This window comes from Camelina sativa, chromosome 11 (assembly GCF_030686135.1).
Source record: "Camelina sativa cultivar CO46 ecotype springtype chromosome 11, ASM3068613v1".
NCBI classification, from domain to species: Eukaryota; Viridiplantae; Streptophyta; class Magnoliopsida; order Brassicales; family Brassicaceae; genus Camelina; species Camelina sativa.
In genome coordinates this window covers 33,999,398-34,024,342 of record NC_141890.1, presented here as the reverse complement: position 1 = coordinate 34,024,342, position 24,945 = coordinate 33,999,398, and the positions used below count along the sequence as shown (strand labels likewise).

The 24,945-nt window shown below is 36.3% G+C and overlaps 2 protein-coding genes and 1 pseudogene across 3 annotated transcripts; 1 reads left to right on the top strand and 2 right to left on the bottom strand.

The window, feature by feature from the left end:
- Positions 1–1,803: 1,803 nt before the first annotated feature.
- On the bottom strand, positions 1,804–15,401 carry LOC104724888 (disease resistance protein ADR2-like; annotated as a pseudogene).
- A 1,538-nt stretch (positions 15,402–16,939) lies between these two features.
- On the top strand, positions 16,940–17,454 carry LOC147934775 (uncharacterized). Its single transcript, XM_087472789.1, has 2 exons — positions 16,940–17,060; positions 17,135–17,454. Exons 1-2 carry the CDS (start codon positions 16,940–16,942, stop codon positions 17,452–17,454), a joined length of 441 nt encoding a protein of 146 aa, XP_087328915.1.
- Positions 17,455–21,255: 3,801 nt separating this feature from the next.
- On the bottom strand, positions 21,256–23,666 carry LOC147934774 (disease resistance protein RRS1B-like). Of its 2 annotated transcripts, none has more exons than XM_087476674.1 (2): positions 23,209–23,666; positions 21,256–22,369 (listed from the first exon to the last, which is right to left on the bottom strand). In XM_087476674.1, the coding sequence occupies exons 1-2, from the start codon at positions 23,219–23,221 to the stop codon at positions 21,327–21,329; spliced, it is 1,056 nt and encodes a 351-aa protein (XP_087332800.1). In that variant the 5' UTR covers positions 23,222–23,666; the 3' UTR covers positions 21,256–21,326. The 2 variants fall into 2 exon arrangements, with proteins under 2 accessions (XP_087332800.1, XP_087332799.1); XM_087476673.1 differs by having other exon boundaries at positions 21,256–22,389; positions 23,209–23,665.
- Between the last annotated feature and the right edge of the window lie 1,279 nt (positions 23,667–24,945).

Sequence of the window (24,945 nt, the reverse complement as noted above, 5' to 3'; positions counted from 1 at the left end):
TCTTGGTTTGTTGGTAAAAGTAGTTGGTTTTTAATGCCTTCTTCCAGGTTTGAATCCCAGCCCCTCTTATTCTTTGTTAATCAATTTTTTTTAAAGTAGTTATAAAAATAAGGTCTATTTGACCTTCCCACCCACAAAAGTTCAGCGCCGGCTGTGATCATGCGTATTACTATACTGAGTACTAAACCATTCCAGAAATTTTTGTAACATTTATTTTGATGCACTATAAAAGCCCATGTTGATACCAATTTCAAAAATTAATATCATACAGATTCATTCAATCTCATATAAACCATCAACCTAACCTTCTTTTTTTATTGAATACCAATGATTTTATAGATAGAGAAACCGAGTTAGCCTCCACTGGAAGAGGATAACTAAGCGATAATTGTATGCCATTTCTTAAACTTTGCCGTTTTGTCGTTTCATTTTTGTAATTAATTAACAACGACCAAACTAATTGGAATCTTTTCAGTATATACTTGATTATTAATATTAATATATATTAAATAAGCATTCTTAATTGGAATCTTTTTAGTAGTGTATATTGTCTTCACTCACTACGTAAGAGTAAAATTAAACCAGTACTATTTAATATTAAATAATTTTTTTTTTATATTTTCCTTGGTTATAAAAAAATAAAAAAGAAATGGAAAAACATTCTTACCTTTTATATAGATTTGTATATAATAGTAATAGCAAGAATCACAAAAAAAATAAAATACTCTTTTTCATAAAACGTCATTTGGATAGTCTCATAATAGGTTGTCCAAATGCAATAACTAAAATCATTAATCATTCATTTAAATTTATGTGTATTATTTCATATCTGAATTCATCTATTTATTTATCATCAAAAGATTTTTTTTCTACATATGGAAATGTTCAAGTATCCTAAACATTTATTTATTTAGATCAAATCTTTCCAACTGTTTTTAGAATGTTAATGTAAAATTCTAAGTCATAAAACTATTTAAATAAATCTCACAGTAAATAAGTATTACAATATTATTACTAATTTACAAAGGATGTACTGTACGAAGATGGCAACTAAACTTTCCAAATTCAACGATCAATTATCTTAATTGTTTTTAATCCAACCACTTCGTTAATCTCATCTAGACATTCTATAAACTCATTCAGTTCTAACCTAAAACTCACTCAACGATTTTGTCTGAAACCTTTGGTTTTTGTTGATCGCATCATGCATAGTCTTGATCGTGAAATTGTCCAAATTTTAAAAGTTAAATCCAAGTTTTAAAGTTAGTATTCGATTTTTTAATCTTTTATCATATATTTCTTTTTTTTTTTGTTTTATAACAAAGTATATTTTCTAATATATTTCGGAAATATTAGTGATGAGTAAGTTGGAATAATAAGATGAAAATTCTCTCTCATAATTAGAAAAAGAGTTTCAAAATCGGAATGTAATGTCTTCCAAGAACATTTAGATGCTAAAATTAGAAATAAACTATGAGACTAGTAGAATACCGGAGTTCAGACTAGAGTTGAACATATCTTTTATATATTCTAAGTTTAAGTAAAAGTGTAAATGTCTTAGGAGTATTCAATTAAAATAGTTTTATAAAGTTCAACTAATCCTAGCCAAACTATTGAAGGAATTTTGATTTTTGTAGGGTTCGTCAATTTAAATTATGCATCGTAATCCATTAGATCATTATGCTCAAATTATATTTGGAGAAGAATCCTTACAAAGTCTGCATTCTGACTTCTGAGAGTATTCATTGCTTTGAGTTGCTTATTGTTCACGTTAGGTTAAAACAGGGTGTATACAAAAATTGACTATTTACGTTTGTACATGCAGCGCTGAGCAGCGGAAGTGGCACCATCTAAACTTGGAGGAACCTTTTCATTCATCCGCAGAAATTGAAATTCATGAACAACTTTAAATCCCATGGCAGTTTTCACAGCCCAAGTGATCATTACTGCCCTTAGAAGTAAAAGAACCATCATTGCTGCAAATTTTTAAAAGGCAAACCTGGAATTCGATAAGTAGCGTCTCTGACATCACTATAGCGAAAGAAGCCATTTAGATTCTTTTGGGTGCGGTCAAGGTTCCTCCAAGTTTTCGTTACATGTTGCCCAAAAACATTGTGTTTTCTTATCTTACTTGACAATCAATCAATTTTTTAATATTATCTTTTTGATTGTGTTCTTTCTTTGTCGAGGTTATACTATAAACTACAGGCTTTGCATCTTGGTTCTAAAGAAACATGGTCCTTCGGGTACTGATTTAATTTCTGTTGGCCAGCATCCCAATGTGTATTGACATTTATCACTTCTAGAGGAAGTATATGAGCAACAAAAAGAGCTTATTTTGAACAGAGAACAACGGATTGCTTAACGTGCAAGATTTCCCGCAAAATTGGCTTATCGATTCGGAGGCGAGGCTTAACTATATGTTTAATCTTTCGTCCGATATGTTATATTAATGAGGAATTCACTAAATCATTTTGATCGTTGGGAATTTAGCTGTTAATAGTACTCGATATAGCAAGAATTAATAGCTTCTCCTCCACGGAAACAAAACAGAGCAAGATTGACAATCTGAATGGACCAAAGCCAAATATTGAACAAATGTATTTCCCTTGGTTTCAGTCAAATGCCACTAGACCCTGATCTGAGTTTGAATCTCTATGTAGCGTATTTTTGCAGTGACTGTTTTTGTTTAAATTAAAAATCCTTTACTTCCTTCAGACACATCTGGGATGAAGCTTGAAATTCTGAGCAGCTCAGTACTCGTCAATGTAGTAAATAGTTCTGATTTGTTATCTTCAGGTTCCAGCTTCAATAACGTGGAGATCAAACACCATTGATCCAGGTCTCGTTTCTCTTAAGCCGCCTTCTTGATTCAATCCTTTTATTTTCTCTACTATCTCTATATGTTTTATTCTTGTGCAACCAGAGAGATTCATAAACTTAAGATTCTTTAGCCGACCAGTGTTTGGGATGTTCTCCAAACTTGAGCAGCCTTGAAAATCAATTCGCTCAAGGCTACTAGCTTCTGAGAGTTCATCAACTTCAACAAGTTGCTGAGAGTGGCTAAGATTTATTATCCTCAACTTTGCTAGACTCTGTCCAACAAAGACACATAATGAGTAAACCCATAAAGACTAACGTAGTGTAAGAACAAAACACAGAGGATTCTTGGAATTTAGCCTAACCTTGGTTACTAGCCCGAGATTCCGAAGCTGACTATAAGGCATATTGATTTCAACAAGGTGGCTAGGATTGAAATCTTGAGGCAACAATGGTAATGGATATCTTTCCCAGTGAAGTAGCCTGAGCTCATCAGGCAAAGAATGAAGTCCTTTAGGGAGACGGAACTCTTGAGCAGTTTCAGAGCTTGAACTGTAAATCTTCAACAGTCTTAAGGTTATACATATTCTCAAACGCCATAGGGTTAACATCAACGGTTAAGTTTTTTGTGTCAAGAAATATCCCTTCAATAACTTGAGTGGCCTAGGAAAAAATAAACACATGAGGATCCGAATGTTTCCGAGGTTTAAACAAACCGATTTGGACCAGACAATATATACCAAAATTAGACACTTTCAAACCAAAGTGGATTTTAATTTGGTCCGGCTAGTAACAATTCCTCGAATTTCTGAATTCTTAGGCCTAATTGTCCAACTAGCCACCCTTATCTAAAAATACTATTAACATATATGATCAGTAATTCAGTAGTTCCTTAAACTCATTGTAGTCTAGTAATGATTTGATGCTTGAACGATCCCAGAGTCTGCTGCGCCTTCCAATCTGTTTTGTTTCTCGGTTGACGATTTCTTGAGCGATGTCCTGGATCAAATTGTGTATCTTCAGTTTCTTATTCTTTGATATCGTCAATAGAGACTGTTCGACTAGACGGTCGATTCCAACGTGTGGAAAGAAACCACAACCTTCAAGTATTGGCATGACTTGATCCACTTTTTCACCATTAAAGAAACAAGCAATGTCCAAGAAGATGCTCCTCTCATTGTCGCTAAGCGCATCACAGCTGCTCTTGAACAAATTCATAATCTCCTTTGGTGGGGATTGCTTGATCTCTTGGAAAGTCTCCTCTAATTTATCTCGTTCCTTGTGCTTCAGCTCAGTGCCGTAGAAGCACAGAGCTTTAGGGTTTCCATTATTATATTCAACGACCTTGTTTGACAACTCCATTAGTTTATCATCGCTTGGTTCTTCTTCCCCGAACGCGGATGGGGAGAATAGCCGTAGAGCCTCCATAATGTTCAACCTCGGAACTTCGTATACATCATTCACCTCACACTGGTAAAGAACTTGTTTATCTCGGGATGTTATGATTATCACGCTTCCAGGAACAATAAAACCAAGTCCACCAAGGAAAGACTCTGCGCCCATCGCACTGCGCACATCATCAAGAACAACAAGAACTCTCTTCCCTCGTAGACCTTCGACAAATCGGCTTGCTTTAGTGTCGGTTCTGTCTTGTCTTCAACTAAGCAAGAAGTAACAAACTCGTGAGACATCTGGTGGTAAGCCGCAAGAGCAATGGCAGTCTTGCCTATACCGGGCATACCCCAGATCCCGAGGCGATGGATGGCATGAGATTGCTTGCAAAGCAAGTTTTCCATATCGAGCAACCTCGAGTAGATCCCGACAGTACCCGCTGGATCCATCTTCTCACGCACATCCGCAACAATCATTTCTACTAACTCTGAGTCGCTGCAAATTTTAAACACATGCATGGTTATGTGATCATTTCAAATTTAGTTTTCAGCGGGGTTTCTTCTGTTCATTGGACTTACCTTTTTTAAAAAATTAATAATAAGATTTGACTTTTTACTTAATTTTATAATCAACATTTGACCGTTGAAAAGTAAGTAAAAAGCTAATCCGAGGAATACAGTGAATAATTTTGCTTATCGATGCACTCGATATTTTTCAGTTGAAACCGATAGATGAAGATGTATATTGATAATCACCTATATAATAAAATAGAAGTACACTGAATAGGATTAATTATTTGATTATTAAGTACACAACCTAATATAGGTTATAAGATTAATTATTTGATTATTTGATAGGTTATAAATTATATGAGTTGTAACCATACGTTAAATCTCGATCAAATATAAAACATCAAATATAGAAAAACTTAATTAAGCTTTATTAATTAATTAAAAAAACGTTGAAAGATCAAATATAAAAAATCTAGAAAATAATTAAAAAAAAAATATTTTCTTTCTCTAATAAATTATGGACGAAATTTACTAAATATTTTTCAAAAAAATATATAAACCAATCAGAATTTCAAAAACTAAGAATTTATATCCAAGTACACAATATAATTATTTTTAATAACTAAATTTCGAAAATTTTGTTAAGATTTCAATTTGTTGACGTCAATTTGTAATCCACATTAATTTAAATTTTGTTAAGATTTCAATTTGTAGACGTCATTTTATGTCTACTCCTTAATTATATTTTAAATTTTATTTAAAAAAATTATAAAAAATAATTTGATAAACCTATTGATCAAATAATAACCACATAGACTTTCTGCATTAAAATAATATAATTTTACATATAAACGAGTCAAATTAAACAAAAAAAAGTTGATTAGGCTAAAATTATTTGATTTAGGGTTTGCTTAATTAGACTTCTCCGTATACTATTGGTGGTTAACTTTGTTATCCCATCAACCATTTATATTATATTATCTTAATTTTACCGATAATTTAATCAAACCGATATCTGAACCTAACTGAATGCGTATTGATTTCTTGATTTTAACCTAACCGGAGTATTTAACCATACATATACTTCTCTCTGTAAGTCAACCCTAGTTTTTATGTGATCTCTCTCTCTCTCTCTCCAAAATTTCTCTCTCAAAAATTCTGATATTGTTACTCTCGAAAATTCAGCAACATATACCCACAAAATATTTCATGGCTTACAAAGATAAATATGAAAACCCTAGATTCTTTTTTATTTTACTTGCCTCTCTCTCAAATATATCTCGGCTCTCCAAAAAAAAAAAAAAAAAGTAGATCTAAAAACAGATGTGTCTCAACTCCAATCTATACTCTTTTTTCTCTCTTGTTTTTTTCATTGAAGAAGTTCTGCAAATGTGACTCTATGAATCTCCCTCCAGCTCTGGCCTTCATTCATATTCAAATCTAATCCCAAAAGTTTTGTTTTCATATCTACCTACCTAATATAGGTTTTTAGTTTTATGTTGGTTGAATTTGGGTTCTACATGGGTTTTCTTATTTGGATCTGAGAATTGTTATTGGGTAGTTCGTTGGATAAAGCTTAGTTCTTTCTTTTTCGAGTTTGATTTCAACTTTTATTTGGACTTTTATGATTTAATTGCTTGAAGTCAGATTTTTTACCAAAGCTTGTTCTTGTCTTTAATTTTACAGGTGGATGAGAAGATTAAACAGGATGTGGTGAAGGCCGAGATGGAAGTGATGGAGTAGCAATAGAGAAGAATGAAGAAGAGACGGAGAAGAAGCTGATTTTGTGTGCAGAGTCATTAGGATATGTGATGGGGGTGATGGGGCGGTGGAGCAGTGACAGTGGAAGAGAATTACCCAGAATATATTTGTAAATAATTGAGATTTTAATTTGTTTTTTTATTTTATTATTTATTTAATTATTATAATAAATTATTTTTTATTTTTTTAAATAAAAAATTTGAGATAGCCACAACAAATTTTGTGGTTATTCGTGTCTAATCAGAATAATTAGACAAAAAAAAAATGTCGCAAATTCGTAGATATTAGCTATAAACACTGTTGTTGCAATTTTGAGGCTATATTTCCGCAAATAGCCACGAAACAAAATAGCTATGACATATAAGGCATAGTTACAAAATATTTTGTGGCTTTAGCCAGTTTTTCTTGTAGTGTTGGAGACTGAAATCATTCACGCTTGGGTAATTCTTAGAAAGTTTATATATCACTTCACTTCATACTTATAATTGTAGAATTCTATATTTTTAGAAACTTTTGTCCCTGAAAAGATTAGTCTATTAAGAGTACAAAGAGCCTAAGAATAATAGCTTCCTAATAGTTGAGTAGGTTTAGTCATTTTCATGTCATTTTTTCAATGGGTTTTGGTTAGGTTCGTGTACCCGTGCTGTTAGTTTTACCTGACCTTGACTTTGGTTTCCTTGATTTGTACCAGGTGTTGTCATTCAACTCAATGCAAAGTGATGGCTTCCATTCGAAGCAGGAGCCTTTGGGGTGACATAAGGAAATCATCTGGTTTCCTTAATTATCTGTAAATTATCTTGAAGAAGCTGGAGGAGACACAAAAAAAAGCTCATCACATGTTGCGAAGTTTGTAGAAATGTTATTCTTTCGTAACATCAACGATATTTATTAATGCTGCGTCGGATGTTGAGTTCATCGTCGTTAACGATGTATTAATTTGGTTGATTAGATTGATTTGCAGTTTAAATTACAGTTTAGTTTCCCAGGAAGAAGTCTTCCTAATAAGTCTTCAGCATAATCATTACAAATATTAAATTGATTTGATTGATTTGCAGACGGTTCAGTTTCTCGTGCAGAAGTCTGCCAGAGAAGTCATTGATATAATCATTACAAGGTTTAAATTGATTTGACGTTAGTTGGCGGTAATTTCTTTTTGTTTAATTGGCCGATAAGCGCGAAAGTCTGTAATTAATAGGTGGGATCCGGTTTTAATCGGTTTCTTTATATTTTTTGGTATTGGTTCAAATAAACCGGAATTGGTTTTCTAAAACCGGGATTATTATAATAATTATTATTTTACTCATATTATAACAACTATAATTATCTCTAATTCCGTCTTGCTCATATTCTTGTCATCAATCTCTTCCTCTTATCTCTTCCGCTTATCTCTTCAGCCCCGCCGCTTCATCTTCGCCGCCGTTTCATCTTTGAACTAAAAAATCAAAACAATTCTTTATATATTTTCAATTAAAGACTTTTTCAATTATACATACTTCACACAGAACTCCAACACGTTGACTTCGAAAATAAGTCTAAGTTAATGACCTAACTGCCTAAGAAAACCAAAAACTTGATTTATCCATATGTATAATATATAATCATGTAAAAAACAAACAGAGGTAAGTACATAACATATATCAAAGAATACAACAAAAAAATCTTAAAAATTATTCACCAATTTGCAATAAATTGGTTTTCAAATTTTGTCGACTTCATGTTGATGTCAAACGAGTAGACATCAACAAGCCTCTACGCAGAGAAAATAACTCGAAGTCTACTTTGTGGTCTATTTTTGCAATTACAATTTAACAAAGCAGACCGCAAACGAAGTGTACTAGGTTAGTTGACTTCTTTTGTGGTCTTCCTTTGTTAATTTTTTTGTCAGTTTTGTAATTAAATTCATAAAACCGAGTTGACTTCAAAGGACAGTTCAACAAGTTAACTTCGATTACAGTCTACTATGGCTATTTTTGCAATTGACCAAACCATTGACTTTGCTGTAGACTTCTAGTTACACAGTAGACTTCATCTATCTGTCAACTAAAAAAAGTAGACTTCGTCGTGGTTAGTTTTGCAATTGACCAAGTTTGACTTTCCCCAAGTAGACTTCAAACGAAGTCTCGAGACACGTTGACTTCGTTTGCAGTCTGAAGTGGTCATTTTTGGGGTTGACCAACATTTTAATTTATTTAATTAGTAGACTTCTTTTGCAGTCAACTAATTTATTTTAAATCAATAATATTCCAGTCAATGTTTTTATATTTTGGTCAACCCCAAAAATAGCCAAAATAGAAGTCTACTCTTTTATTATGGTAAGAAGACTTCGTCCGGCAGTCGTAACTAAAAAGTCAAGAATTTGGTCAGTTCTAAAAGTACATCTTAAGATTATAATGCAGTCTGAACCATATTTTTTTTGTTTTCAAATGAAATTAAGGAGACTGAAATTTCAGTCTACGGGCTTGAAACTCGATAAATTTTTACTTGCAAAACTGACCACATAGTAGACTTTACATGATATTATGACGGTTTGACTAACAAATGAAGTCTAATTTCGCAAAAAAATCAAGAAAAATCACGAAATCTACTGGAAATTAACTTTATCGGTGGTTGTTTCGCAATGTCAAGCACCGAGAACGTCGTCTTTAGTCACCATAGAAGAAACCCAACAGCAATTTAATCACTATCCAAGAATCACGACATATAACAAAATGAACGCACTTGCAAATGTTCTTGGATTAAAATGGAGAGGAGATGGAAGAAAATGAAGTTCTCAGAGCATTGGGTGTTATTTAAGCTCACAAATTCGGGTTGTTGAAGCATTAAGAGCTTCAAATTTGGTTGTTCATGGTTGTTGGAAAATTGATGGTGGTGGCACAACCGTAAATAAAAGAAGAAGATGAGGATATAGATGTAATAAACATTTTCGCAAAAAAATCAAATAAATCATAAATAATGGCATTTTTGTGAATACAATGAACACATAAGGATTTAATTGGGAGAAAGTAGCAAATGTTGGAGAGAGAAAAGGAGGTGGTTAGTTTTGCAATTGACTCAAGTTAGGGGTCTAGTTTTGCAAACACCCCTTTAGTTTTTAGTGTAACAAAACGAAATGGGATTGTAATACTTATTTTTTTTTAACTAAATGGGCTTCTAATAGTAATAAAATGAATTGGGCTTTGTAAAATTTATATGTTTATGAGACTTGGATTTAAAAAAGTAAAGTAGTGGGGGCATAGATGTTTTTTTTAACAGGGGCATAAATTGAAAAGGTAATAAATAACACTAACTATTAAAACTTTGACGGTGGCAACAGAGTCGTCGCTAACAATTAGAAGGCCACAAGCCCAAAACATAAAAAAGACTTAATTTATATCCAAAAAAAATGTTTTAACTCTTTTAGCAAGTCTGAGAATCAAACCTGCCATCTAGCACTCCTCCACCTAGCACTCCTCCACCTATAGAACTAAAAGAGTTTTTTTGACAAAAATATGTAAAACCGGGCCGCAAGCACATGCTTCACCAGCTTGTAGCTTTGACCGGCTCTGGGTGGCAACTGCCCCAGTTTACGCCAACGTGGGTCCGCCCTTGTGTACACACAAAGGTATGGTTGTTTTGTAACAGTAAAACTGAATAATAGCAACATCAAACTTAATTTAGTTGGTCATTTGATTTATGACCGGGCAAGTTCGACATTTCGACTAGACTGTCACGCCATTTGGAGCAAGCCACAAAGCCCAATAGTATGATCCATTACTAGTCTTAAAGCCCATATAACTAGGGTTTCCCAAGTGAGATGTGTAATGACTCTAAGAAATGTAACTTTGAGAGTTGTCTCAAAACAACTCTTCCCTCTTCAATCTTATGAAATATCAATTCTAATACTGTTTGCTCTTGGTGACAACCTAATCTCTCTTTCCTCTTTCTTTAGTTTCTTTGCACAATAAAGCTCCTAATGAGCTATCTTATATCTCTAGCTTAATAAGCTCTTTAAGAGCACAAATCTTCTTGTTTTGAGATTGTCTTCAGCACGAGCCTCGAGACTCTTCCACAAATGAACTTGGTCTCTCTGAAAACACCCATCCTTAGCGGCTCCTCAAATCTTAATGAATTCAGTTTCATTTCAGAGAATCTAGAAGAATTATACTTGGATGGCACATCGATAAAGGGACTTCCCTCAACAAGGAAACTCCAAAGACTAATCACTTTGATATTGAAAGACTGCAAAAAGCTATCGAGTCTCCCAGATAGTATCGGACATCTAAAAGCTATTCAAGAACTAATACTCTCTGGTTGTTGAAGTCTTAAAAGTTTTTCAGAGATTAAACAGAATTTGAAGCATTTGAAGACTTTACTATTAGATGGAACAGCCATAAAAGAGATGCATGTATTTTGCATCGCGTTAGTGTTAATCTAGGCCAAACTTCTTCATGGTCACACTGCGATATGTGCGAATGGCCACGCGGATTTTATGGATTATCATCACTACGAAGTCTATGTCTAAGCAAAAACGAATTCATAAAATTGCCTAGCAGCATCCGTGATCTCTTCCATCTAAAATGGCTTGACTTGAAGTATTGTAAGAAGCTCGTTTATGTTCCTATGCTTCCACCAAATCTTCAATGGTTAGCCGCACACGGCTGCATTTCATTGGAAAATATTGAGAACCCCTTAGCTCTTATGTTGGCGCAAACAGAGCATTGACACTCTACATTCCTTTTTAGTAATTGTACCAAACTTGATCAAAATGCAGAAAATATTATTGCATCCTATGCTCAGTGGAAAATTCAGGTGATGTCAAATGCATTATCCCGCTACGACGAGGTTTTCTCTTCATTTACCCTAAAGAGTAATAACACTTTCCCTGCTTACTTATGATCCTTTGTTTATACCAAAATTTGCAGAGCTTTGTTCTCGATGCTTTGATCAGAGTTTGTTATCATGGGTGGCAAGTACCTGCATGATTCAATCACCGGTCTGTTGGATCAGTTTTAGAGCCTAAAATGCCTCGACATTGGAGTGAACATGGGCTTATTGGGATAGCTCTTTGTGTTGTAGTTTCATTTACGGACTACAAACCTCAGTATAGTCGCTTATTAGTTAGATGTAACTGTAAGTTCAAAGAAGAAGTTGAATCTCTTATCCAGTTTAGTTGCATTATGGGAGTATGGATTGAACATGGAAGGGAAGAGCCAAGAACGATTGAGTTTGGTCATGTATTTATCGGCTACACGAGTTGGTTGCATGTCAAGAAACATTATAGAGGAGGAGTGGAAAATAATAAAGGATGTTTTCCGTTGGAATCTTCTCTTCAATTTGAAGTGACTGATGGGACATGAAAAGTTACAAACTGTGAGGTGCTCAAATACGGCTTTAGTCTAATCTATGCACCCACTGAACCTGTTCCTAGCTTGTGTACAAATGAAACTCAACCTACCGACGATTACATCCACGACGGGTTAAGCTCCAGTTCAACAACGGATATTGAAAAAAGCAACCGATTTCTCGCAAGGTATTATAACCAAAGAAATGGAGTAAGCCCTGTGTCTCCAAAAATGGACATAAAAATCATAGAGGATGTAAATCTTTTGGTACCTTCAAGAATTGTTAAAGACACTCTGTTTAAAGGTAAATCTATTTTGTCATCATCCACAATAAGAAGCTGTTGAGAATCGCAGACCCTGATTCACCTCTGTAGTGAACCGCATACCGCGACTCTGCCCCTACTCCTCGTCTACTTCACAAATCAATAACATAACATAAACATAACACAGAGATTTAACGAGTTCCCCTCATGCAGAGGGTACATCTCGTGTGGGAAGCTTCTCCCACAAACATCCACTATAAATCACTTAAGTTTTACACACAATGTTTCATATACAAGCATAGAGAGCAACTACAAAGAAACCTGACGAAGAAAATACATAATAGATCTAGCTTTTCTTCTTCCCCTCTCTTTATTTCTGGTTCAGCTCTCACCTTCATGTATAACCCTGAAACACCTCCAGAATCCCAAAGAAGCAGTTGCTCCTTCGTCTCTCATCAGAGTGTCCTAAAGACACCTTAAACCTAGACAAGGTTATGCCCAGCTCTCAGCCCTTCGACCCCAGCCAAGCTTCTACTCCTATATCATGGTTCTGCGCACAGCTTCAAGCCCCATGTACGACGCCCTGCGCATGCTATCTACACTACGCCCTGCGCATGCTATCTACACTACGCCCTGCGTCTCTGCATCTGCCCTGCACAGCGCCCTGCGCTGTGCCCTACAACCGCCACCAAGGTACCACCAGCTTCTTCTGTGTCTGCGTTAGCACATGTATTGTTTCTTCAACCCTAATTTCCCTTTTATAGTGAAACCCTAGAGCTTATGTCGGTTTACCCTTGTAGACTACACAACCCGGATCATGTATGGGCTACACACCAATATGGGCCCAATTTCTAGTTCAGACCAAATAAGTCCATATGAAGCAAACATTTACAACAAACTTCACATTTTGCTTCATTTGGTCCATTTCACAAAATCCCCTTTGTGTTGATTCTTTCCTGAGAAGAATAAACAAAACTTTCCTTCTCTGTAGAACCTGCAACTTCCAATGATATGTATCTTCGTTAACCTTAGGAATTTTCAACTTCATCTTTAGAACTTCAAGAGATTTACGACTCTCCCTCAAGCTTTCTTCTCTTTATGATTGTAATCCCGCTTGTAGACGAACTCTGACCACTGAATCCGACATCTGAAGAAACCCTCACAACCTTGATTCATTGATAATCAATACAGAACACAACCAACATTGACTGTTCTTTTGTGTCCTACAATGCCATCCGCTAACATTGCTATGAAATTCTCAGCACCTATCGAATTCTTAGACTGTCTCATGACTGTCACTACATTCGAACTTTCTGAAATTTCAGTCTGTGAAGCCATACAACTTCACCCTTGTTCTTGACAGCTTCTCTGAATCACTTACGATGCTCTTCAGCTGTCCCAACAAGGTTGTGTAGCTCCTTACACGAATCATCTTCTTCAACCTTGTTTCTCCTGGTATTAGAAACACTTATGAAGACCTTTACTTGATTCCCCTGTTCCTCACAACAGCTCCACCTAGAACCAGAACTTCTGATTCACCCACACGTAACACCTGACTTGTAGAACTTTGTTCTTGAAAATCTTTAGAATAAGTAAAGCCTGATATATCAACCTCTCATCACAAATCATCACAACCTTTTCCATGGTTTCTGATAAACACCACAGACCTGTAATCATGATTGTATATCATATGTATCTGTCTGCAACTTGATTCACTTGGTCGACCTTTGATTCTCCTCATGTGCACTGAGCTTGAACCAAACTCTCCTGAATCCCATGCAGAACACATGAATCATACATGCTTCAAACCTGAAACAATCCCTGATTCATCATGTAAACAATCTCAACTCAATGCATTACTCCTGAGATTGAGTTTACATCCCATCTGTTTAACCATCTGCTTATGAACCCAGCCTGTATGATCTGAAAATACAAACTCTTGCTCAACCTCATGTTAAAACGGATGTCCGACCAACAGCTTTTGAACCTTTGCTAGTCACCCTGTAATAACCTTTAGTGCTTCAATCTATAATCCTTGAAGTCACACCTGCTGTAACATAACCCTGCAACAGTTCTTCACTTTTGCAGACCTTGCCAAGAAGAGACTTGGTACCAGCATCATACATTTTCTCACCATTCATCAATACAATTTGACATGTTTTCACCATTGATGAATCCTCACTTAACCTCCATGTAAGTGACTTTCCTGAGAAACTTAATGATGCTATTATACCCACTAGCCTTCTACTGGTCTTGTCTATCATAACATGCATCTTTAACCAACATAGATCTACTTGAATCTTCTCCTTATACTCACATGCTTCCTTATTAAATGCCAACAAAACACTTAAATTTCTTGCAAGTGATACCGTCAAAAGATTCATCCACCAGATCATCTCTGTAGATGCAAACAGGCAAATTAAAAAAAAAATTATTTTCTGATTCTCTTCTCAATGCAAAACCTAACCCCAGTCACCTTGCGCCAGCCTTGTAGATTCTTGCACTTACTTGCGAACTCTTGCACAGTCCCGCAACGTCTACAACAGTCTTCTAGAGATTTTAAGTCACCTTGAACAGCAAACTCCACCTTGACAAAGAAAATCTCATTGACTGCAACTATGACTATTGGTACTCTCTGCATTCTCATTCTCTGTAAACCTACCTAGATTGTAGTCCTTTCAAATCTCTGACAACTTGATCCATTCCTGAGACTTAACCATTCACCCAATATCTCTCAATTCTGACAACTTCAACATAAATTGCCTAGTCCATCTTCATACTCATCTGAATCTTCGACACAACTTGTTGACCTAACAACCCTCTTACACACAGATTCACCTCTGAAGGTGTCCCTTAGTAAATCCATGACTCCTATAGTTGTACCTTCAACCAATTCCCAAACACCACTACATAGAATTTCAACAACCAAAAACTGACTTTTCAATTGTTGAAGACGTCTACATCCTTGTGTTCTCCTAGTGTCTAGATTCCCTAAACTGAAACAGTTTTGAGTATTCAGAAGCTTCAAAACAGAACATCACAATTACCCTGTGATCGCAGCGGAAACTGAATTCCTAATTTGACAAGTTTGAGCCTTTTGGATGATGCTTTGATTCACCTTTCACAGCCATGAACCTGAATCAAACACTGCAGATAACTCCACCTTAAACCAACCCCATAATTGATTTAACCTTTGAGTCTTCTACAACAGTCTATGGATCCTCATTGTGTGTTTACAACGCCATGTCTGAGTCTGTGAAATCCTGAGCCCAAGCTCTGATACCACTTGTTGAGAATCGCAGACCACGATTCACCTCTGTAATAAACCGCATACCGCGACTCTGCCCCTACTCCTCGTCTACTTCACAGATCAATAACATAACATAAACATAACACAGAGATTTAACGAGTTCCCCTCATGCAGAGGGTACATCTCGTGTGGGAACCTTCACCCACAAACATCCACTATCAATCACTCAAGGTTTACACACAGTGTTTCATATTCAAGCGTAGAGAGCAACTACAAAGAAACCTAAAGAAGAAAATACATAATAGATCTAGCTTTTCTTCTTCCCCTCTCTTTGTTTCTGGTTCAGCTTTTCCCTCCATGTATAACACTAAAACACCTCCAGAAACCCAAAGAAGCATCTCCACCTTCGTCTCTCATCAGAGTGTCCTGAAGACACCTTAAACCTAGACAAGGTTATGCCCGGCTCTCAGCCCTTCAACCCCAGCCAAGCTTTTGCTCATTTATCATGGTTCTACGCACAGCTTCAAGCTCCAACTACGACGCCCTGAAAATGCTCTCTGCACTACGCCCTGTGTCTCTGCATCTGCCCTGCGATGTGTCCTACAGCCGCCACCAAGGTACCACCAGCTTCTTCTATGTCTGTGTTAGCACATGTATTGTTTCTTCAACCATAGTTTCCCTTTTATAGTGAAACCCTAGAGCTTATGTCGGTTTACCCTTGCAGACTACACAACCCGGATTATGTATGGGCTACACACCAATAAGGGCCCAGTTTCTTGTTCAGGCCAAATAAGCCCATTTGAAGCAAACATTTACAGTAGAAGCAATAGCAAATTTGTGCACAGAGGAGACACCTCAGCCTCAATGTTTGATTCAAATTTGATTGGTGGATTCACCACTGGAGAAAGCGTAAGAACAGACGTCGAAGGCTTAACATGTTCTTCTTTTTTACAATTGTTTTTAAACTTCTGCCCAAAAATAAGCTGCAATTGGATGAAGCAACTTAATTTTTTTTAATTAATTTTTGTGTGATGGTGATAAGTTTATATGTAATTAATTTTCTAGAGGGTAACTTTGTTCCTTGATTCACAATCATCAAATTTTAGGTATCGCTGAGATAAATCTAGACTTGAAAGATAGAGCCTGTTGTGTAAGCTTCTATAAGGTTCAGCCTAAGAATTTCCTTAACCAAGTTGGGTTAAGAGAAAAGGAAAAGTTCTATTTAGGATTAGGAAAAGAGTAGTTTTCCATTATCAAAATAGGAATAGAAAGCTAAGTTAAGTTCCCTATAAATATGTTTGATGGGTTGTATCAAACGATATCGAAACACAAAGAGAGTTTGTGAGTTGTTTAGTTCTGAGTTATTTTCTAAACATAATAAAGAGAGTTATTCTTTATACAAAACTAAGTGTGTTTAAGAAACTTTATTTGGTATCAGAGCGCTAGGTTATTTAGGAACCTGGAACCTGTGACCTGTGAAGAACCAAGACGAAGATCATACGTACATACAGCCGTCGTCCCCGAGTTATTGCAGACGAAAGCTCAGCACGGCCGAAGGAGTTTACTCCACCATCGATTCAATGTCCCATGCTAACTCCCTCTAACTACACGGTGTGGTCAATGAGGATGAAAATCTTGTTCAAGATCTATCATGTATGGGATACAATCGAACCAAGATCAGTGGATCCTGATCTAAACAATATCGCGACAGGATTATTGTTTCAAGCTATCCTGGAGGCTCGTATATTACAAGTCGGTGAACAAACTCTCGTAAAGGGATATGGAATGCCATCCAATCTCGTCATCATGGTGCAGATCGTGTCAAGGAAGCAAGGCTTCAGACTCTTATGTCTGAATTTGAGAGAATCAAGATGAAGGATTCGGACACAATAGATAGCTTTTCAAGCGAGCTATCAGAGATTGCATCAAAAGCGGCTTCTCTTGGACAGACAATTGTGGAAGCAAAACTTGTGAAGAAGTTTCTCAATAGTCTACCAAGGAACAAGTTCATTCAGATTATAACATCTCTTGAACAAGTTTTGGATTTACAGAAAACAAGCTTCGTGGAGATCATAGGGAGACTCAAGGCCTATAAAGAGCAGATTCTTAATGAGGAGGATCACGAAGATACTTAGGGTAAGCTGTTATTTGCAAACTTGCAAAACACTTGGGGTTCGAGAGGTAGAGGATGAGGCAGAGGTGGCAGAGGAAACAGAGGACGAGGAAGAGGCAGAGACAGAGGCTACTCACAAGAACGAAAAACAACAAATCAAGTAGATCAGAACGATTCAAAGGATAAGAAGGATCGGTCGAAGGTGGTTTGTTATCGGTGTGATAAGCTAGGACACTATGCTTCTACATGTCCAGATCGACAACAACAACATGGTGAAACAAATAAAATTGAGATAGAGGATGCGGATGCAGCTCTTTATTTGCATGAGGTCGTGTTTTTGAATGAAGAGAAAGTCATTCCGAAAAACTATGAGACCAAAGATGAAGATTTATGGTACCTGGACAATGGGGACTATGCTTCCCCAAGGCCTCACTGTTTTGAGCTTCAAAGCCATTGGAGCTTCTACATGCCGACTTATGTGGTCTTATCACACCTTCAACCTTGGCTAATAACAAATATGTGTATCATTATAGATGACTTTTCAAGATATATGTGGACTATCTTGTTAAAGGAGAAGAGTGAAGCTTTTGCGAAGTTCAAGTTGTTTAAGAGCTTGGTAGAGAAAGAGATTAGGAGTTCTATCTTAACTCTAAGAACAGGAGGAGAGTTCACTTCAGGATAATTCAATGAGTTTTGTGATACAAGTGGTATCAAGAGACAACTCACAGCCCCTTACACACCGCAACAGAGTGGTGTTGTGGAAAGAATAAACAGGACTCTGATGGAGATGACAAGAAGCACTCTTAAGGCTATGAAGGTACTAAATTATCTTTGGGGAGAAGCGGTTCACCATGCTACTGATCTGATCAATCAGATACCAACAAGAGCGCTTGAGAATATGACTCCATATGAGTGACTAAGAGGAGCAAAGCCAAGCATTGAGCATTTAAAAGTTTTTGGTTGTTTGGCATACTCGAAGAGTCAAGTTACAAACCTGAAGAAGCTTGATGACAGATCAAAACCATTAGTACACCTTGGGATTGAGCCAGGATCCAAGGCATATCGGCTTTATGATCCAACAACACGGAAGGTTGTTGTCAGCCGCGTTGTGTTTGATGAAAGTATGGGTTGGAGCTGGAATAAGACAGAACAAGGATCTATGAGAGATCCAAGTATGTTCCAACTACGATGGGGTGAAATTGTTGATACCGGAGAAGGACCTGCAGTCATTGGCAATGTAGGACAGGAAGTAGTACATGAACCAGAAAAGGAAGAAAGTGAAAGCAATGAATTGAGTGACTCTGAGCAAGAAGAAGATGAGAATGACTTGGGCGAGGAGAATAATACACAAGTCCAGCAAGAAGAAGTCGGCTATCCTCAACTTCGACGATTGGTTCGTCAAGTAAACCGACCAAACTATCTTAATGATTACCTTCTCCTTGCTAATACAGAATGTGAGAAGCTTCTTCTCTCACTCAATGATGAGCCTGTGAACTATCAAGAAGCAAAGGAATTGATGGTGTGGACAAACGCATGTGTGGAAGAAATAAAATCAATTAACAAGAACAAGACTTGGTTCTTAGTTGAAAAACCGCAAGGTGTCAAGGTCATTGATCTTAAATGGATTTTTAAGATTAAGAGGAATGCAGATGGTTCCATCAACAAATATAAGGGACGGTTAGTTGCAAAAGGTTATGTGCAACAATCAGGGATTGATTTTGACGAATTATTTGCACCGGTAGCTCGAGTCGAGATAATAAGGCTACTTATGGGAATTGCTGCTTCTCGCGGATGGGAAATCCACTACCTCGATGTCAAGACGGCGTTTTTGCACGGAGAGCTAAACGAAGACGTCTATGTGTCTCAACCAGAAGGCTTTGAAAAGAAGGGAGAAGAACATAAGATTTTTAAACTTTTCAAAGCTTTATATGGGTTAAGACAGGCTCCACGAGCCTGGAACACAAAGGTTGATCAAATCTTGAGAGGTTTGAACTTCAAAAAGTGCTACAAGGAGAGTGTCGTGTATCGAAAGGCAGACAGGGATAAGTTTCTTCTTGTAGTTGTATACGTTGACGATCTTTTTGTCATAGGGAACTCATTGGGAGTAATTCAAGAGTTCAAAGCTAGTATGGAGTCTAAGTTCGAGATGTCAGACTTAGGAATACTCACCTACTACCTTGGCATTGAAGCGGCATCGAGTTAAAACAAGAAGCATATGTACGAAGGATCCTCAAGGAAGCAGGATTAGATCAATGTAATCTGACACATATTCCAATGGAGTTTGGGTTAAAATTGTCTAAGACACAAGGAGAACCGGTAGAAGACGCTACCATGTATCGTCGGAGGATCGGCTGCTTAAGGTATCTCCTACACACAAGACCATATCTCGCAAGATCCAAGAGAGTCACATGTGGCAGCATTGAAGCAAATTTTGAGATATTTGCAAGGAACACTATCGTATGGTCTCATATTCAAGCGTGGAAGTTCACAAACGATAGTTGGCTACAATGATAGCAGCCGTAACACGGATCCTGATGATGGGAAGAGAACGGCGGGCCATGTGTTCTATCTTGGAGAAACACCAATTACATGGTGTTCACAGAAGCTGAGAACAGTCGCATTGTCTAGCTGCGAAGCCGAGTTTATGGCGGCAACAGAAGCAGCGAAATAAGCTATATGGCTACAAGACTTGGTGAGTGAAGTTATGGGACAGAATTGTAAGAAGACAACCATATACATTGACAACAAGTCAGCCATAGAGCTATCTAAGAATCTTATTTTCCAGGGAAGAAGCAATACATCAACAAGCGTTATCACTTCATCCGAGAGTGTGTTGAAAATGAGCAAATCGAAGTGGAGTTTGTACGAGGAGAAGATCAGTGTGCAGACATACTAACAAAAGACCTAGCAAGGATTCAGTTCAAGACAATGAGGAGTTTGATCGGCGTTCAAGACCTCTCGAAGAAGGACTCGAAGCTTAAGGGGGTGATTGTTGGATAAGCTTTTAGAAGGTTCAGCCTAAAAATTTCCTTAACCAAGTTGGGTTAAGAGAAAAGGAAAAGTTCTATTTAGGATTAGGAAAAGAGTAGTTTTCCATTATCAAAATAGGAATAAAAAGCTAAGTTAAGTTCCCTATAAATACGTTTGATGGGTTGTATCAAACGATATCGAAACACAAAAAGAGTTTGTGAGTTGTTTAGTTTTGAGTTATTTTCTTAACATAACAAAGAGGATTGTTCTTTATACAAACTAAGTGTGTTTAAGAAACTTTAGAGCCGAATATTGAGAAGAAAGAGTAAATTCTTTCCAACCCTAAATAGACTTAAAGATCCAATCAGCATATGCTCAAGCGTTTCTTAGAGAGTGAATAACATAAGCTGCCAACTTTAAGCGATAACAATGACAAATGACTATAGAAGTCAAATTCAATATCTGGTTAATACACAATTGCTGAACATTTATGAATAACAAATATTGAAAACGTGAAGAATAGTGTTGAGAAACAGAGTACTTATTTCTTTCTTCAAAATTGTGCTATGAGATTGGAGTTAGCTTCTACGACCTGTTGATTTGTCTCATTTCCTTACATTGTTATCTCAGTTATCTTCATAGCGATGTCATATTCATCCTTATATTTCATACATTTGGAGGATGGATACATATCTTTGATGAGTAGAGACAATACATAAATTGATATCATCTATACGAAAGTGGCGTCGGTTACTGCAGAGATACAGAGAGGGAAAGCCTAGTGAGCTAGGCTCTTGCATTGTATTAATTGATTGACTTAAACAGTCTAAGCAAAGTGAAACAAGCATTTACGTTTCAATTTAAACAAGATTGAGAATATGAACGGTTTCATTTACATTATATCAATGAAACGTACATATACATTCAAAGATTAAGTAAAGCAGAGAGATAACCGTAAACAAGAACTAAGTAAATCAAGGTTTGTCCTGGAAACCCCAAACTCTCCCATTTCCCAAAAAAGTTCCAAAGCCAACCAAAAATAAAAGACACCACTATGCACATGATGTAACTCCTATTTATAATGATTCTAGTCTTAACTAACTTGACGAAGTGTCTTGTAGATTCGATAAAATGTCTAAAATCTCTCATCATCAAATGTACCAAGACAACATTTTCAGGCGACGGAAGCTCAGTTTCATAACATGGATACCATTCTTGAGGTTCATCGTCTTCTTCGTTGGGAATAGTCCACATTGATGTATTATGCTCGAGGTCGTCGCATGAGTACCATACATCGTGAATACTCAGTGATGCACGTTCCGTTTTTCTCTTTAAGGCCTGTGCGCGAATAGTTAATGGGTTTCCATTAGCACATTTAATCTCTTTCATTGAAAACTCTAAAAGATTCTGCTCGGTCACATCTTTTCCAAAGGCACACCTTGTATATAGCTTCATGCTATCTTCTTGGTTTAGACCTTGAACCTCATAAATCTCATTAACACCGAACTGCTCAAGTACTTCTTTATATCTTGAGATTATAATAATCAAGCTTCCTGGACCAAATCCACCACCAAGAAAAGATTCGGCGTCTTTAGCATTTCGCACATCATCTAGAGAAATAAGAACTCTTTTTCGACGGTGGCTTGGCTCTGAAGGAGAAGGATTTAGGTCAAACTTTTCCACTGGAGTCTCACCCAAGTATTCTTCAGACAAAACTGGTCCAAGTCTCTTTTCACTATATTCTTTGTGAAAATCTTTGATGTAGCAAGAAGCATCATAGCCACCGGACATTTTTCGAAACACGGCTCTAGCTAGAGTTGTCTTTCCAATGCCAGACTCACCAAAAATGCCTAGAGTGCGGAGGCCCCATGACTGCTTGCATAGCAAGTTTTCAATGTCAACTTGCCGCCTGTGAATCCCAAGCTCTTCCGTTGGATAAAGCTTCTCAAAGACATCCCTCGCGATTTCTTCCACAAATTGGGATTCACTGCAAAAAAAAAAAAAAAAAGATATTAACTAATGATTCCACATAGCCTCGTCAATTATGTAAAAAGTAATAGTGCATGGAATCTTTCAAAAGAAATGTATACATATGTTGAATAAATATATGAAATATAATTATTATAAAAACGAACTTGATTACTGGAAAAGATAATCTATAGAAAACTAATTAATATGATTTTATGTGCATGGCTCTGGTGTTCTAGTTATTAGAAAGAAAGTTATTTAGGAAGAAACTATTACTTATATACTTATATCTCATTTCTGACTTTTGATTTTTTAATACTAATATATAACTTAATATAAATAGTCTATAAACAAAAAAAGGTCCCGGTTAGGAGATATATTTTAGGCTTTCTGGATCTTTCGCAATTATAATAGATTAAATATTAACAATGTTTTAAAACACGATAGAGAAAAGTTGGTAAACAAAAACACGACAGACACTATTAGAAAACATATTGCGAGGAAGACTTGCGAGGAAACTATCTCTCCCAAAGTTGTCGCCATACGTAAACATACAAAATAGATAAATAGTTTCTAAACATGTTGATACATAACATTTTGGTCAGATCAGCAAGTATCATTATAATTTATATATGTAGCATCATCTAGTAAATTTTTCTAAAAGTTACTAGAATAATACGAGAAACAAATCCCCAACTGCAATTTATCTTTGATTTAGCAAATAGCTTCTCGCAAAAGATTGATTAGTAAAGCTGATATCGGTGTGAGAAAATAATGTGCTAAACTTTTTTTTTCTTTTTCTTTGTTTTAGATATAACCCAATTAATGTAGTTCCTACCTTTGATCGTCATTTTGAACGTGTCCTGGCAACACAGCTGATTCTAGTAGAACACGAGACCACGGCTCGACCACCGCAATCTGCTGTGTCACGGATGATACCGTGACACCATGGAGCACCGAAACTACCACAAGGTCTTTGTTGTTAAGATGATTCACGAGATTCTCCGGCACAGAGAACGTGTAATTCCTCGAAAAAACCACAACAATAACCCTAATTAGGTCGGAGAAAATATCGCTCTCGTCGTCAAGCTCATAGATCCCATGGCGGTTGAAACTAGCTCTTAGGTAGTCGATGAAGGAGGAGACTGATGAATCATTGTTGTCGTAACAAATATAAACGGTGTGCTTAACTTCCTCCTCCTCGTTGTTGTTGTTCTCAATGTCCATATATTGGTTTGGAACATCAAAAGGTGAGAATAAAAAGTTGATTTAAATTTTGCCACCCGCTTTTGTATGGAACGGTCCCATAGAATAGTTAAGTATATATAAAGGTAAGCAACAATTCTATTAATTATCACAACAATGAATATTTTAGAGGTCAATTGCTCGTAAGGGCATATGCAATGGCACAACTGATCTTAAAGTAATTATAATGATATTATAATTAGGTAATAATATTATAATGAGATAAGAGAGAAAGAGAGAAAAATATATATATAAGTCAAGATCAATGCTCAAGACCAAATCTTGCTCAAAACCATTCATCCGCTTGTTTTTACTGTTTGAGTTTTTTCTATTTTTTTATACCCAAGATTAATGTAAAAAATGCTGCGTTGCAGATCGCCTAAGGCGTACAAAAGCTTCTCAGATATATAATAAGACGGGTGGGGGAAGATTGAGTACAATACAAGTTTTGGATTTACGTAACGCTATTTGTGTAGTTGACCGTTTCCTGATTGTTGAAAAGTACACAATAATGTTTTTATCAAGAAAAATAATAATAAAAAGAAGTATAGACTAACATCTTGTTGAACCTGTTTTAGTGTACAGGAAGTTTATTACTGAGCCGACAGTCACGTTTATTGTTTTGTGGAGCCTAATTGTTTTGGATACGTTGTTCACAATTGAAACGTTGGCGGAAGTGCAAGTTTCAAAAGAGCTTACTAGTTGTGGAGAAAAGATCCCACATTTGATAGATGTGAAGGGACTTGAATATATAAAGTATTAGAGTTTTTCTACTCATTGCCAATTAGTTTTGAGTTGTAAGTCCATAATAAACCCGAATTTAACATGATATCAGAGCCTACACACGTTGGCCCGTTAATTAGTCTGGTCTGGATAGAGGCTCGATCACCCTATTAATTGATGCCCTAAAGGAAGGTCCAATTCCGCCGAGATAGCTAAAAAAGAGAACATTATCTCAAGAGGGCGTGATGGATTCTGTCGAGATTAATGGCTAGAAAAGTCATCATCTCGAGGAGGCGTGTGGAAAAAAGATCCTACATCTGATAGATGTGAAGGGACTTGAATATATAAAGTGTTAGAGCCTCTCCACTCATTGCCAATTGGTTTTCAGTTGGAAGCCCTTAACAAACCCGAATTTAACACTAGTTACTTTTTTGTTTGTCAAACAGCTTACTAGTTACTATACTACTATACTTATATGAAACATGCTCCGTTATTTTATTTTATTATATTTTCACATTAAGCTTCGTAATTGCTTGCTTTTTACATTTTCCAATACTCTCAAGACATTATTCTTGTATAAATGTCCTAAAATTTAGATATAAATTGT